The following is a 17,892-nucleotide window of genomic DNA, read 5'->3' on the forward strand; positions in this document are numbered from 1 at the left end:
TGGACAGACTGGGGCTGTTTTCCTTAGAGTAGGAGAAATTTACAGGGGACATGATTGAGATGTATAAAATTATGAGGGGCATTTACAGGAAGAAATTTTTCGACTTGATGGAGGGATCAATTACCTGGGGCACAGATTTAATCTAAGGGTCAGAAGCTTTAGAGGGGATGTGAGAAAAAAACCTTTACAGCCAGAGGGTGGCGGGAATCTGAAACACTGCCGACAAGGATCATGGAGATAGAAGTACTCATAACAGGAAGTGATCAAGTTTGCACTTGCAGTGCCAAGGGATATAAGGTTATGGGTCAAATGCTTCAAATGGATTAGAATAGTTAGGTGGTTGTTTTTGAAAGACATAGATGTGATGGGCCAAAAAAGGTTTTGCAATGATGTAGATCACTATGACTCTGAAATGACAGAGGTTCAAACAGGCCTTCTCAAAAGCAACTAAGGACGGTTAATAAATACAGCTTTACCCACATTGTCAACATCTCAAGGACAGATTATTTAGAAGAAAATGCCTAAAGATTAAACAACATGGTGACACTCTCTGTATGGATTCAAGCATGAGCAATGGTGACTTGGCAAGAAGGCCTATTATACCTGTGCAACAACCCTACCTCATACAGGAGTGTAGAAAAAAAATGACTCAACTATCCTCAACAGTGAAAAAGCATACTGATGGATTGGGATTTATTATACAAAGGATTACCTTTATGTTGATGTTATATAAGTGTTGCAAAACCAGTACAAATTGAAACGTAATTTGTTTAAATTAAACGATTAAATGTGCTTTAAAATTTCCATCATCTATACAACAGCAAAAGCTACAGTTAGCTTAAAAAAAAATGGGGGAATTAATTAAAGGAAATGGAAACTGTTTTCTTCGACACTTCATTCGATCGATGAAAAATCCTCCCCGATGTTAGATTTTTAATGAAGTCAGAATTTTAAAATTTCAGATGAAAATTAAATAGATAGCAGAAACATGAAATATTGTGGGAAAGAAAACCTTTAAGAAATGTGATATGTTTTTCTAAACTCATCCTATCTTTCATTCCTGCACACGCAAAGATAAACTTAGCGACAGCATTAGTTATGTCCAAACACGACAGCAAGGGCTCTTTTCTCATTCAGACAATTGTTAGCGGTTTTTGTACATTACTTATTTTAGCACATTATGCAATAATATTTAACACATAAATGTTATTTTGCTCATACTGATAATGTTCATATTTCAAACTCACACATAACAGGGTAATTTAGATTATGTTTTAAACCACAGAGTATACACCTACACATGCTTGACTGTATTTTCATGAATACATATAACAGTAAATTACGATCCTATCAATTATTATATACAGAGTAAGAATATAAATGATTGGCAACTTAGATATTGTTAAGCTAATCATTGGGTGCTGTGAAGGAAAACATAATAAAAAACAGGTAATTTAAAGGTAATTATATAAAAGGAGACTTCACAACATGGAAAAAAATAGCAATTTCAATCACAGGAAGAAAATCAAAATTAAACAACTGACTTAAGCAAAAGATTTGTTGAGCAAAAATTATGAACTATCAAGCTTTTGAAACTGTAATAACCTTTTTATCTTGGAATCAATGTTTAAACGTTCTGAGAGATCCTTGAGCCAACAACGAGATTTCAAACTAACGTCATCTGCAATTGACTCCACTAATAGCTACTTGGTGAGAGTGTACAGAGAATTAATCTTGGACATACCTTACAAGCCTCTTCAAGAATGTCCTGTGCTGAGTTTCCTGGATGCACAACAACCAAAATGGGTCGATCATCTGGTAAACAGACCCATGAAGGCATGAGGAAATCAGTAACCCAGTTGTCACTTTCACGTGTGTGTGGATGAATAGTCATGGTAAGGCTCTTTTCTCTCTGTAGGAAAGGCCAGTAATAACCTATACTCAAATTCTTTCTTTATAATAGATAAGTGAATACAAAAAGATTTCATGTACATGAATACAGAGACATGCTTTCACAATTTTTATGCAATACGATACAAACATATGCATTGTGACTTCAAATTAACGCCATAATGTTGAAATAGAAGATTTACACGATCACTTAATAAAAAAAATCACATTTTTTTTAAAAAAAAGGAATCAATATCAACTTTTTAAAAAAGAAATAACTCTATTGATGTTTTCACTTTGTTTTTGCCCCAGGAGGATGCTGGCAACTGTGAACAGAACATTTTTCTCAGTCGAGTTGCTAAAACCAAACATTACATGCTTGCAAGTTGGAAATTTACAGGTACTATTAAAAGTTCAGGCTGCTGAATTACGTTTTTTTTAAATCATTGGGAGATATTTTTAAAATGGAAGTCATTACGACCTGAAATTCCTTGATTTCCAGAACAATATGGAGCGATGATTTGGAGATGCCGGTGTTGGACTGGGGTGTACAAAGTTAAAAATCACACCTCTATAATTCTACATCCTGGCTGTCTTCAGCTCAAAAACATAAGCAATAAGACTGAAATTGTTCAGTGAAGAACAATTAAGATATTGTTGTGAGCCGACTGTTTTGCCAAAACCAAGTATTTTTAAAATTCATTCATGGGATGTGGGTGTCACTGGCTGGGCCAGTATTTATTGTCAATCCCTAATTGCCCAGAGAAAATTAAGTGCAAGCCACATTGCTATGGGGCTGGAGTCACATGTTGGCCAGACCAGGTGGAAGCAGTTTCCTTTCCTAAGGGACATTAATGAATCCAGATGGGGTTTTTCTGACAATTAACATCATAAACCCTTAATGCCAGATTCTTTATTGAATTCAAATTCCACTGTTTCAATTCAGGTCCCGAACATGTGCTGAGTTTCTGGATTAACAATCTAGTGATAATACTGCTTACATGGATAAAGATCCCAAAGAGTGTGCCCACTGACCACGGAGGTAGGTTATGCTGAAGAAGCATATTGATGTAAAGTGAAGCTAGATGGTCAGCACAGCTAGTGAGCTGCAATGGGTGCTGACAAAACATCAGGTATGAGTTTTTGTGCTGTCAGGTTTTTTTTCAGTGGTGGACAGGAAAGTGTGAGGCTAAAACAGCAAGCTGGACTAATAAGAGGACTCAAAAGCATAAAAATCAACTTTGCAATATAGACAAGATTCTAAGCTCGCCATCTAAAATGTGAATATTTAATCAGGGTCACTGCTCCTTTCACTGCTGCTGAGTCAAATCCTGGAATTCCCTACATAATGGTACTATGGGTAAACCTACAGTATGTACACTGCAGCATTTCACCACCACTTTTTCAAGGACAACTAGGGATTGGTAATAAATGCTGGCCATCCAACAACACCCACATGCCATGAGCAAACTGAAAAACAATTTTTTGGCAATGACAAAAACGAGTTTTCAACTCTTATCCAATTAAGAAACCTTGTACATCATCATTCTTGCCATCTCAGAGGGGGTACATTTTTACCCAAAATCCTGTGAATGTTCTTGCTCAGTTTTAGACAGTTGCCACGGAGTTTGTGGTGGAGATCAAAGACAATCAAATCAGTTTTTTCAGTGCAACATTATGCACAAAGTTTCCCACTCCACTCACCTCCAAATAGAGTCATACAGCATGGAAACAGACCTTTAGTTCCAACCGGTCCACATTGACCATATACCCAAACTAAACTAATTCCACCTGCCTGCAATACTCCTATTCCAAATTCTTTTAAACAGTGTAATTGTACCTGCAATCACCACTTTCTCTGGCAGTTCATTCCACACATGAACCATTCTGTGCAAAAGAAGTTGCTTCTCGTGTCCTTTTTAAATTTTTCTCCTTGTCTTTAAAATATGCCCCTTAGTTTTGAACTCACCCATCCTATGGAGAAGACCCTTGTCATTCACCTTATTTGTGCCTCTCATGGCTTATAAACCTCAATAAAGTCAGCCCTCAATCCAGTCCCAGTTGCTGGTAAATCTTTTCTGAACCCTCCCCATGTTAATACTATCTTTCCTATGAGAGGGAGACCAGAAATGCACAAAGTACTCTGAAGAGGCCTCATCCACAGTCCAAAAATGTGCAGGTTAGGTGAATTGACCATGCTAAATTGCCTGTGGTGTTGGGTGAAGGGGTAAATGTAGGGGAATGGGTCTGGGGGGATTGCGCTTCGGCGAGTCGGTGTGGACTTGTTGGGCCGAAGGGCCTGTTTCCATACTGTAAGTAATCTAATTATTCTTCAATGTGAACTGGTTTGGGAAATTTTACTCTGACCTGTACATGCAGGTGTGGCTTCAGTTAAATATCTCTGCAGAAAAGATAATGCTTTGAAAATACATGACTTGTTCTGTATTATGTTGAAGTGTCAGCTTAGGATCATTCTTTAAGCCCTGGAGTAAGGTTTGAACTTGAAAATCTCTCGCTCTGAAACAGAGCAATTACCTCACAAGGCAAGTTGACACTTGCTGCCTACCTCCGGCATGCAGAAAAACAGCATTATGAGGTAAAAGCTTTTGAGGGGAATAAAGATCACCTTTACAGTCTATACCTCTGGGGTGGAGTCTATTGCAGTAAGGGAACTCTTGGTATCTATAAATGACTGAGTGAACTTAGAATGGAGGCTTTGTATGGCTGCATGCAAAACCGAAAATAGACCCCCTATATTACAGGAATCATGAAGTTTTAGGTATTTATTGTGTTGACAAAAGGGGAATGCTTAATATGGCATTTGAACCTATGAACACCTATCGTGATATAAGATGTAAAAGTATAAATAAAAATTAATCTTAAAAAGAGTTGTGACAATATTAAACTACCAAATGCAATATATTTTCAAATAAAATTTATTTTTTCTGTTGTGCTTCTAATATTTTCTATGATTAACATCATAAAGCTAAAACTTCAAGGTGCACAGAGTCTTGAATCATAGTAGATAAGAGAGGTCACATGGGGTACTCTGCTGATATTCCAGTGGAGCAACAAATCTCACAAATGTTTCTCTTGTATTCTGTTTTTGCTCCTAGGTGAGTGAGTTGGTGCTAGTCATTTCAGTGGACGTTACACACTTGATTGTTTTAAATAGACTGCATTCATTTTAAAGGCTGAATTATTTTGATCAAAACCTTCAAACTGTTGCACAAAATTATAACATGATATTTTTTTAAATTTCAAAGCAAGGTTTTCTGCAAAGTAGAGTACATGCCTTGCTGTTAGAAAGGTGTACACCGACTATAACCAAGTTAATGTATTATTCTGTGATAAACCACTTATGCAGAACTAAGCTCCTGGCCAAGAAATGTACTTGAAGATTCAAATTCAAGCTTTGCTGTAATTTGATTTTTTTTCCCCACCATCTTAAGTAGCAACTGGTTATGGACTCCGTGTTTCCCGACAGTGTCACGTTTGAGGAAGTACTAGAAAGTGGCTGATGTTGTGCCATAGTTTTAAAAAGGCTGTAAGGAGAAGCCTGGAAACTATAGATCTGAGAGTTTGGCCTTGGTGGTGGTAAGTTGTTGGACATGATTCTGAAAGGTTAGATTTGTATTCATTTGGAGAAGCAAGGATTGATAAGGGATAAACACCATACTTTTGTGAGGGGAAAATTGTGTCTCTCAAACTTATTTGTGTCTTTTGAGGATGTAGCCAAAAAGATTGATGAGAGCAGAGTGGTTGATGTTATTTACTTGGATTTCAGTAAAGCCTTTGGCATTCCAAATGATAGACCAATAAGTGAAGTTATATCACATGAGATTCAGGCAGGCCTTGTCAATTGGATACAAAATTGGGTTGATGGTAGGATACAGTGCATGGTGGTGGAGGGTTGCTTTTCGGACTGAAAGCATGTGACCAACAATGGTGTTCCACAGGGATTGGTACTGGGTCCATTTTTGTTTGTCATTTATATAAATGATTTGGATGCAAATATGGTTAATAAGTTTGCAGATGGCACTGAAGAAAGTTTCTCGGATTATGAAGCTTGATCAATTGGGTCAATGGGCTGAGGAGTGGCAGATGGAGTTTGATTTAGATAAACGTGAGGTATTGCAATTTAGCTATGCAAACAAGGGCAGTATTTGTATAATTAAAGGTGGAACCCTGGGTACTTTTGTAGAACAGAGGGGTTTCGGGATTCAGGTACATAATTGTTTGAAATTTGATTCACAGGTAGACAAGGTGGTTAAAAGGCATTTAGCATGCTTGTCTTCTGCTCAGACATTCATCCAACCATAAAATATAACAGCTTCACAATTAAATTCAAGACTTTCCTCATCTAGTATCAACTTGATGCACCTTTGAAAATAATGAACTCTCACACTTGCCAGGTAGAAAAAAAACCACACATCCAGTTCATACCTCAAGGAGACATACAGTTACCTTACCAGGTTATTCACCTGTAACTTAATTGTCAGGTAGGAAATCCAATTACATCACATAAGGGACATGAAATCCAATACCAATGAATTTGAAACAGTACCTAAACACACAAACTCCTCACCTCTGCACTTTTACCACTGGAGACTTTCCAATGATGATGCTCAATAGTAACCTAAATTTGCTATTCGAACACATAACAATATTCTGTACTTATGGCAGAACTGATTTTGTGAAACACGTTTATCAACTGAAGTAGTCAGATTAGACAGCCATGATCTTGTGCCATTCTGAGGATTGTAAAAAGGGCATCCAAAACTGCTGCCTAGTTAAAGTAATCAGACAAAAAAAAGTCAAATAAAATGTAATGCCGGCATGCATGAAGCAGTCCACCAGCTGGCCAAGAACTAATCCTGGAAAATTCCTTTGTATGAAAACAGGTAACGGTCACTTGGGGTTCTTTTCAGATCTAACAGCATTGTAACATCACAGATCTTTAAAGCAAGATACTTTGAAACAAGGCTACTTTCCCAGGATTGCAATGTGATGTCAACTCTACATCACATTGGAAGTATCAGTAGGATGCTGTTTCTGAAAACAATCTTTGTCAGAGGTGGTTAGCCATTTTGCTGGTCAGTGAAAAGCACCAGTTACTGAAAGCCATTGATCTTTTCAAACACTAGGTGGCAACTATAGCTTGCTAAAAATTCAGTTCTTTTTCTTCACAATGAATTCTAAATAAATTATAACTGCTGTGCCTCAGTGATTATTTACTTAACAAAATTATAACCGTCTCAATATCTTTGTAGTAGCAAAACTGTTCAATAAGTTATAGAGTTCAGAACTGAAATTGTACCATTTCTCCCTCGACATAAATAAGGTCGGTTATCGGTGGCCATGAACATCCACTAGCAAGTTGGGAAAGTACTAAGCCATAGACTGGAGCTCCTCTTTCAAATCACGACGTAATCTTGACCCACATGCACTACAATTCAGGCAGCATCCAAGAAGCAGGAAAATCGACGTTTCGGGCAAAAGGGAATATTTGTGATGAAGGGCTTTTGCCTGAAATGTTGATTTTCCTGCTCCTCGGATGCTTCCTGAACTGCTGTGCTTTTCCAGCACACCACTAATCTAGACTCTGGTTTCCAACATCTGCAGTCATTGTTTTTACCCAGCATGCACTACAGGAATTATTGGGAGGTTGAAAATTCTAATGTGAAATGACCCCAGCACATGGAATATTCTTAATCCCCCAACACCCCTCAGACTCACCCTCCCACCCAATTATCTTCCAAATGACTTTTGTCCCTGATCCAACAGCTTCAGAATATCTGAAGAATTCACCCATTTACCTGCCAACCTATCATACCTGAACCCAGCTGATATCTTAACTCCCCACCAATCTGCCACCTGTCTTCTTTAGGCAATCCCTCAAGACTAAGGATGACTTTCTTCCACTCTGGAGTTAACAAGTCCTGGGATGATTAAACAGTCCAGTGCCAGCACACCCTGCCAAAAGTTGGCCAAATTGTTTTTCAAGAGTGAGAGTGTGGAATGTTTGGATTTTCATGCTCCTTCCACTGTTTACATGTGGTTTCCACCTGGGCCTGTTGGCGATGCTCCTGATACCTTGGAGTGTGCTGCTTCTTCTCCAGTTTTGGAGGTTTGGGACAAAAGATTGCAATGAGTCAGTGGAGATGTTGCAATTTTTCCGGAGAGGCTTCAATGTTTTCTCTTCCCTCCTGGTAACCATTTGTCAAATAAAAGTCAGAGTGTCAGGCATGCAGATGATGTGGCCTGCCTAAACTTGCTGATTGCCAGAATCAAGGCATTAGTTATTTTCAATGTTGGTCTCAAGGTATGGATATTGTGGTGTTTACCTTGCCATTGGATTTGCAGGATTTTGTGGGTGCATTGCTGGTGACATTTCTCTACATAGTTAAGGTATCTCTTGTGCATTGTCTGCATTTTTGAAGCATACAAAAGGGCAGGTAGCATCAGTGCTCTGTCAACCATGAAATTGATGTCAGGTTTGAGATCTTGGTCATCAAACACTATGTTCCACAAATAACTGAGGCTACAATGTCATCAAGAGGCAATGTTGAGTTTCATCACTGACTTTTGTCTTTGCTAAAAAGAGGACCCCAAGATGAGAATTGATCCATCTCATCCAATAGCTTGCTATGGTTCCTGATAATCGCATGGAGGAAGCAGGCTGGTCAAGAACCTTAGCCTTCAGTATGTTGAGCCGAAGACACATTGTCCTATACACTCCTGTGAATATATTCATGACGGTTTGGAGCTCAGGCTGAGTGCTGGCAAGCATAACCTACAACGATCCTCCACACTATACACATCTCCACCAATCTTCATGTCATAAGCAAACATACTAACTCACCCTTCCATTTCCTCATCCTGTGTCTGTATGCCCCAGCTCAATAAGTGTTGTGGTGGCCTTGGGTCTAGACTGTAGGAAACACAGGTTGAATAGTTTCCTGCTCATCTGGTGGAAAAGTCCCACTTGAGCAGCAACATTTGTGGATTTTGTAGGATTGAGTTAAATTATGGATAATTCTGATGTGACCAAGCAAGGAATTAAATTTTATGTTATAAAACAGTTCCTGCAGGGAAAACAAAGCTTGGTTAAAAGTAAGATGAAAAATATTGATGCTGTTCTCTCGCTGAGGGTAATGTAAACTTGGACTAACACATGCGAGTATATTCAGTGGCAAAAAGGCTCTTATTCCAACACAGATTTGCTTTAAAATGGTTTGGTTTTACAACATAGAACATAGTTCAGTGCAGCACAGGACAGGACCTTCAGCCTTCAAGTTTATGCCAGCCTCTTATCCTAATCGAAGATCAGACAAACTTAGGAAGCCTTCATTGTACTATCTTTCATGTGCCTATCCAAATGCCCCTAATGTATCTGACTCTACTAGCAGCGCTGGCAGAACATTCCACGGACCCCATCACTCTGAGTAAAGAACCTACTTCTGACATCTCCCCTAAACCATTCTCCAATTATTTTGAAACTAACCCCATTCATGATAGACATATCCGCCATGGGAAAAAGTCTCTGGCTATCCACTCTATCTATGCCTCTCAACATTTCGTACACCTCTATCAAGTCACCTCTCACCTTTCTTCGCTCCAATGAGTAAAGCCCTAGCTCCTTCAACCTTTCTTCACAATACATACCCACTAGGGAGCATCCTGGTAAATCTCCTCTGCACCCCCTCCAAAGTTTCCACATATTTTCTAAAATGAGGCAACCAGAACTGAACACAATATTCTAAGTATGGTCTAACCAGGACTTGATAGAGCTGCAGCATAACTTCATAGCTCTTCAATCAATACCCCTGCTAATGAAAGCCAACACACCTTCTGAACAACCCTATCAATCTGTTTGGCAACTTTGAGGAATCTATGGATATGGATCCCAACATCCCCCTATTCTTCCAAACTGCCAAGAATCCTGCCTTTAACTTTGTATTCTGCATTCAAATTCGACCTTCCAAATTTAATCACTTCACACTTTTCCAGGTTGATCTCCATCTGCCACTTATCAGCCCAGTTCCGCATCCTGTCACTGTCTTGTTGCAACCTACAACAACCCTCCACACTATATACATTTTCACCAACCTTCATGTCATAAGCAAACATACTAACCTACCCTTCCATTTCCTCATCCAAGTCATTTATAAAAGTCACAAAGAGCAGAGGTCCAAGAACAGATCCCTGCGGAACACCACTGGTCACTGAGCTCCAGGCTGAATACTTACCATCTACCACCACCTTCTATTTTCTATGGGCCAGCCAATTTTGTATCCAGACAGACAGGTTTCCTGCATCTCATGCCTCCTTACTTTCTGAATGAACCTACCATGGGGAACCTTATCAAATGCTTTGCTAAAATCCATGTACGCCATATCCACGGTCCTACCTTAATCAAGTTTTGTCACATCCTCAAAGAATTCAGTAAGGTTTGACCTGTCCCTCACAAAGCCATGCTATCGCTCATCAAACTATAGTTTTCCAAGTAATTATAAATCCTGTCTTTCAGAATCCTTTTCAATAGTTTGTCCAACACTGACATAAGACTGATTGATCTGTAATTCCCAGGATTATCCCTATTCCCTTTCTTGAAAAAGGGAGTAACATTAGCCACTCTCCAATCATCTGGCACTACTTCAGTGGACTGCGAGGATGCAAAGATGATCGCCTGAGGCGCAGCAATGTCTTCCCTTGCCCCTGTAGTAACCTAGAGTCTCTCCCGTCTGGGTCGGGGGACTTATCTATCCTTATGTTCTTCAAAATTTTTAGCACATTGTCCTTCCTAACATCAACCTGTTCCAGGACATCAGTCTGTTTCATGCTGTCCTCAGAAACATCAAGGTTCCTCTCAGTAGTGAATGCTGAAGAAAAGTATTCATTAAGGACCTCCCCTACTTCCTCTGACTCCAGGGGCAAATTCTCTCCATTATCCCTGATCAGTCCTGCACTCTCTCTGGCCATGCTCTTGATCCTCACATAAGTGTTGAACGCTTTAGGGTTTTCCTTAATCCTACCTGCTAAAGCTCTTTCATGCCCCCTTCCTGTTCTCCTAAGTCCATTCTTCAGATCCTTCCTGACTACCTTGTAACCCTCTAAAGCCCTGTCTGATCATTGCCTCCTCAACCTTAAGCAAGCTTCCTTCTTTCTCTTCACTAGATACTGCACATCCCTTGTCACCCAAGGTTCTTTCAACCTACCATCCCTTCCCTGCCTCAGTGGGACAAACCTATTCATCACTATTAGCAGGTGCTTCCTAAACAACCTCCACATTTCTGTTGTACATAAAATGTATATAGGCCTACGGATATTTGTGCGTGTGCTGGAGTTAGGTTCTGTACTGAATACTGTAGCCTTGTAGCTACTTTGATAAGCTTAGATGTATCATAGAATGGTAGTCAAAAGGTGTGTCGCTGGAAAAACGCAGCAGGTCAAGCAGCATCTGAGGAACAGGGAAATCAATGTTTCAGGAACAAGCCCTTCAACAGAAATGTGGAGGAGGAAGGGGGAATGAGAGGGAGGATCGGGTGGGGCTGGGAGGAAGGTAGTCGAGAAGGCAATAGATGGGTGCAGGTGGGGGGGGTGTAATTGTGATCAGCTGGTGGGAGAGTGGAGCAAATAGGTGGGAAGGAAGTTGGATAGGTAAGACATTTCAAGAGGGTAGCGCCAAGTTGGAAGGTTGGATCTGGGATAAGGGAAAATTTGGAAACTGGTCAGGTCGATGTTGATGCCATGCAGTTAAAGGGTTCCAAGGCAGAAGATGAGGCATTCTTCCTCCAGTTGGCGGGTGGCTTTGATTTGGTGGTGGAGATTGCCCAGGATTTGTAAGTCCTTTGGGGCGGGGGCGGGGGGGGGGCGGCAGTGGTCAGCCACTGGGCGATGATGCTGTCTGTGTGTGTTACAGGATGTTCGCTAAAAAGTTCAATGAGTTGGCATCCTGTCTCCCTGATGTAAAGGAGACCACATCAAGAACAATGGACACAGTAGATGAGGTGGGTGGACATGCAGGAAAATCTCCAATGTGAAAACAGCCTTTGGGACCTTGGACAGAAGCAAGGGGGGAGGCGTGGGTAGTGGTTTTACACCTTGTGCAACAGCAAAGGAAGGGGTCAGATGTGGAGGGTGGGTTGGTGGAGGGGCGTGGACCTAATGAAGGATTTGTGGAGGGAATGGTCTCTGCAGAATGCAGATGGGGTGGGAAAGGAAAATCTCTCTCTGGTAGGGGGGTCTGATGTAAGTGGTTGAAATGGTGAAGGATAATGTGCTGTATCCAGATATTAGTGGAGTGGAAGGCAAGGACTGGGGGGTTGGGGGTTCTATCCTTGTTGCAGTTGAAAGGGTGGGGTTCAAGGGTGGAGGTGTGGGAAGTGGAGGAGATGCACTGGAGGGCATTGTTGATCGCATGGGAAAGAAAATTGCTGTTCTTGAATTCAGAGGACATCTGGGATGTGAAGTGAAATGGCTCCTCCTGGGAGTAGATAACGGCAAAGACGGAGAAATTGGGAGTACGTTTTTACGGAGTTGGGGGTGGGAGGAAGTAGCTTTGGGAGTCGGTGGGTTTAAAATAGATGCCCTCCTATTTCAAGGACCCAATTTCCCCTTGCAAGTGATCAATAATGCCCTCTAGCACATTTCCTCCACTTGCCACACCTCCGCCCTCGAATCCCATCCCTCCAACTGCAAGGGTAGAATTCCCCTGGTCCTTACCCTCCACCCTACAAATCTCCGGATACAGCGCATTACCTTCCAACATTTCCGCCACCTACAACCAAGACTCCACCACCAAAGATATATTCCTCCCCGCCAAAAAACAACCAGCGTTCTGCAGAGACCATTACCTCCGCGACTCCCTCATTAGGTCCACGTGCCCCCCAACCAACTCACCCTTCTGTCCATTGTGACCACATGAGGTGTAAAACCTGCACCCACACCTTCCCCCTCATCTCGTCCAAGGCTCCAAAATATCTTTGCACATCCAGCAGAGATTTTCCTGCACATCCGTCCACCTCACCTACCGTGTCTGCCAACTCGCGGAATGTTTCAGGGAACATCTCGGGGACACGCACCAAACAACCCACCATCATGCGGCAGACCACCTTAGATGCCCCTCCCACTTCCCAAAGGGCCTCCTCCACTGCCAATTCAAAGCCATCTACCAACGGGAAGAAAAACACTTCATCTTCCACCTTGGGACCCTTCAACAACACGACATCAACATCAATTTCACGAGTTTCCAAATCTCCCGTTCCCCACATCATCCCAGATCCAACTCTTCACCCGGCACTGTCCTCTTGACCTGTCCTCCATCTTCCATCCCACCTATCTGCTCCACCCTCCCCACCAACCTATCACAATTACCCCCCAACTACATCTACCTATCAGCTTACACCTACCTTTCCCCCATCTTCCTCCTATTTTGCTCTCATTCCCCATCCCCTACCATATTCCTGAAGGGCTTATGCGCGAAATATTGATTCTCCTGCTCCTTGGATGCTGTCTGTAGTACTGCGCTTTTCCAGTGCCACCCTTTTCAACCATGACTTTGCCAGCATCTGCAGTCCTCAATTTCTCCTCTCAGAATTCTAGACCCTACAGTAGAGAAAATCATTTGGCCCAACAAGTCCATACTGACCCTTCGAAGAACAACTCACCAGACTCAGTCCCCTATCCTATTCCTGTAACCCTGGTTCGCCATGGGAAATGCAACATAGCCTTCACATCCTTGGACACCATGGCAAACTTAGCATGGCCAATCCACCTAACTTGCACTTCTTCAGACTGTGGTAGGAAACCAAAGCATTCCTGAAGGAGGGCTTATGCCCAAAACGTCGATTCTCCTGCTCCTCGGATGCTGCCTGGCCTGCTGTGTTTTTCCAGCACCACATTTTTCAACTCAAGGAAACCAAAGCAACCAGATAAAATGTAAGCAGACACAGTGAGAATGTGCAAACTCCACACAAACAGCGACCTAAGGGTGGAACCAAACCTGGGTCCCTGGCACTGAAGCAGCAGTGTTAACCACTGAACCACCATGCTGCCTTCATTCGGGATGACAGATGATCTTAAGGAGGTAATATTGCATACTCTGAGCAGGCATACCAACTGCTTATTGGTGCCACCTTATTTTCGTAAAAATTTAGAATTGGTAAACTAGGAGGTTCAAGTGGTTATACGCTTGATCTTATAAAATAATTTGCATGCTAAAGAACAAATGGGAAGACAAGGAGAAACAGGTGTCACTAAGGTGACCATCACCTTTGAAGAAACATATCTACAACTGGGCAGATATTGTTTAGCCAATTCAAAAGCAATGTTTATAAACTGTTCAGCCATTGGTTGCAGGTAATTGAGGAGGATGTTTGCAATGATATTTCCTGTCACAGACAGTAGTGAGAACCCTCTTTAGTTACTGCAACTGGTCATAGAGATGTATAGCATGGAAACAGATCCTTCAGTCCAACCTATCCGTGCCGACCAGATATCCCAACTCAATCTAGTCCCACCTGCAAGCACCCAGCCCATATCCCTCCAAACCCTTCCTATTCATATACCCATCCAAATGCTTCTTAAATGTTGCAATTGTACCAGCCTTCACCACATCCTCTGGCAGCTCATTCCATACACGTACCACCCTCTACGTGAAAAAGTTGCCCCTCAGGTCTCTTTTATACCTTTCCCTTCTCACCCTAAAACTATGCCCTCTAGTCTGGACTCGCCGACCCCAAGGAAAAGATTTAGTCTATTGATCCTATCCATGCCCCTCATGATTTTGTAAACCTCTATCAGCCTCCGACGCTCCAGGGAAAACAGCCCCAGCCTGTTAAGCCTCTCCCTAAAACTCAAATCCTCCAACAATAACAACATCCTTGTACATCTTTTCTGAACCCTTTCAGGTTTCACATCATCCTTCCAATAGGAAGGAGACCAGAATTGCACGCAATACTCCAACAGTGGCCTAACCAATGTCCTGTACAGCCGCACTATGACCTCCCAACTCATGTACTCAATACTCAGACCAATAAAGGAAAGCATACCAAACGCCGCCTTCACTATCCTATCTCCCTGCGACTCCACCCTCAAGGAGCCATGAACCTGTACTCCTCGTTCAGCAACATTCCCCAGGACCTTCCATTAAGTGTGTAAGTCCTGCTAAGATTTGCTTTCCCAAAATGCAGCACCTCATATTTATCTGAATTAAACTCCATCTGCCACTTCTCAGCCCATTGGCCCACCTGATCAATATCCTGTTGTAATGTGAGGTAACCCTTTTGGCTGTCCACTACACCTCCAATTTTGGTGTCATCTGCAAACTTACTAACTGGATCTCTTATGCTCACATCCAAATCATTTATGTAAATGACAAAAAGTAGAGGACCCAGCACCGATCCTTGTGGCACTCCACTGGTCACAGGCCTCCAGTCTGAAGAACAACCCTCCACCACCCTCTGTCTTCTACCTTCAAGCCAGTTCTGTATCCAAATGGCTAGTTCTCCCTGTATTCCATGAGATCTAACCTAGCTAATCAGTCTCCCATGGTGAACGTTGTCGAACACCTTACTGAAGTCCATATAGATCACATCTACTGCTCTTCCCTCATCAATCTTTTTTGTTACTTCTTCAAAAAACTCAGTCAAGTTTGTGAGATATGATTTCCCATGCACAAAGCCATGTTGACTATCCCTAATCAGTCCTTGCCTTTCCAAATACATGTACATCCTGTCCATCAGGATTCCCTCCAACAACTTGCCCACCACTGAGGTCAGGCTCACCCATCTATAGTTCCCTGGCTTGTCTTTACCGCCCTTCTTGAACAGTGGCAGCATGTTTGCCAACCTACAGTCTTCTGGCACCTCACCTGTGACTATCGATGATATAAATATCTCAGCAAGAGGCTCAGCAATCACTTCTCTAGCTTCACACACACAGAGTTCTTAGGTACACCTGAACAGGTCGAGATTTATTCACCTTTAGCCGTTTCAAGACATCCAGCACTTCCTCCTCTGTTATCTGGACATTTTGCAAGATGTCACCATCTATTTCCCTTCAGTCTATATCTTCCATATCCTTTTCCACATTAAGTCCTGATGCAAAATATTCATTTAGTATCTGCCCCATTTTCTGCGGCTCCACACAAAGGCCACATTGCTGACCTTTGAGGGGCCCTATTCTCTCCCTAGTTACCCTTTTATCCTTAATATATTTGTAAAAACCGTTTGGATTCTCCTTAATTCTATTTGCCAATGCTATTCCGTGTTCCCTTTTTGCCCTCCTGATTTCCCTCTTAAGTATACTCCTACTTCCTTTATACTCTAAGGATTCACTTGATCTATCCTGTCTATACCTGACATGCTTCCTTCTTTTTCTTAACCAAACCCTCAATTTCTTTAGTCATCCTGCATTCCTATACCTACCAGCCTTCCCTTTCACCCTAACAGAAATATACTTTCTCTGGATTCTTGTTATCTCATTTCTGAAGGCTTCCCATTTTCCAGCCGTCCTTTTACTTGCGAACATCTGCCGACGATCAGCTTTCAAACGTTCTTACCTAATACCGTCAAAATTGGCCTTTCTCCAACTTAGAACTTCAACTTTTAGATCTGGCCTATCCTTTTCCATCACTATTTTAAAACAAATAGAATTATGGTCTCATTTCCCTTCCAAAAGATGGTCAAAATTCGTGTCTTGAAGTCTCCAGCAAGTTCTTCTTTGCCCAGGTAAGGAAAATGAGGTCATGTATTTGTGCCAAGTGTAGTTCTGTGCCATATTTCAGGACACAGGTGGAGAATTTCATTTGCACCAACACCCTTGTTGGTTCTCAACTATCTGATGGCATTTCAATCTCATATTGGGCTGGTGTGTTGTATTGAGGTACTGGCGGTCAAGAGCACCCACATCAAGGTCGGAGTCTCTGTTAAGGAAATCCTCCAAGTACTCCTTCCAATGAGGGTTATTTGCAGTTCCAGCTCCATCATCCATCTGCCACCTGTGCCCCTTCCTTACCCAATTGGCAGCCCTCCCCCACTCAACAGACAACCAACCTCCTTAACTCTTTCCAGCAGGTGGCAAAGTGATTTTGGCCTTTTATACATTGAATACAGTAGCTACTGCTGCACAAAGATGATGTGAATTCAGTACCAGTTCACTCTCCTGTATGGATTCAAGGACTGGACTACGCTGCTTCAGTTCAAAAAGCTCCAGGCACAGAAGTTCACTTTAAAACTCCAAAGTGGCAACCATTTGCCAGATCTGAGTTGGAAATAGGAACCAATATCTGAAGAGTCAGATCAGTAGGTGAGAGTCACTGATGGTTAATTGATTGAGTGATTTATTGTCATGTGTACTGAAGTACAGTGAAAAGCTTTGTTTGTGAGCAGTACAAGCAGATCTCAGTAAGCAAGGATGTACAGATCATAGAGTGTAAACAAAACTTGGACAGTGGTGTACAGGTTACATTGCATGGGACGTGCGCTTGGCAACATCAACGTTAGCAAGGTCAGCATTATTGGAGGCTGGAAAGTCCATTCATCAGTCTAATGACGGCCGCAAGAAGCTGTTCCTGAACTTGCTGGTGCGTGTATTCAACCCTCTATATCTCAGATGACACCTCATGACATTACTCTGCATTTTCTGGTCACTGGCGAAACAATAGTTCTCTTACTGGTCTTGAAGAAAGGTGTCAAACATTTAATTATCTCTTTAATTACTTTATCACCTTTACTATCAGCAGTTTAAATCTGTCACTAAGTCATGGGAATGTCTTGGTGGCAGATAAAGTATGATCAGAAAGCAGACAACCAGATGGAAATAAAGTTGTCAAAATAAATTATTATGCTGCACCTTTAACATCAATCATAGAATCACAGAATCATATTCGGTCCATCGAGTCCACACCAATCCTCAGAAGAACAACCTACCCCACTACCTTATCCCTGTAACCTCGCATTTTTCCATGGCCAATCCATCTAATCTGCACATCGCTGG

At 41.8% G+C, this 17,892-nt stretch overlaps 1 protein-coding gene across 2 annotated transcripts in view; it reads right to left on the reverse strand.

Annotated features, from left to right (window-relative positions):
• Positions 1 to 17,892, reverse strand: part of tiam1a (TIAM Rac1 associated GEF 1a) — a 301,399-nt gene that overhangs the window by 125,987 nt on the left and 157,520 nt on the right. For both annotated transcript variants that reach the window (XM_060833501.1, XM_060833502.1), the window contains exon 10: positions 1,745 to 1,912. In XM_060833501.1, the coding sequence (XP_060689484.1) occupies positions 1,745 to 1,912 (168 nt within the window). The remainder of the gene's footprint in view (positions 1 to 1,744; positions 1,913 to 17,892) is intronic.

The sequence above is a fragment of the Hemiscyllium ocellatum genome, chromosome 12, assembly GCF_020745735.1.
Source record: "Hemiscyllium ocellatum isolate sHemOce1 chromosome 12, sHemOce1.pat.X.cur, whole genome shotgun sequence".
Taxonomy (NCBI): Eukaryota; Metazoa; Chordata; class Chondrichthyes; order Orectolobiformes; family Hemiscylliidae; genus Hemiscyllium; species Hemiscyllium ocellatum.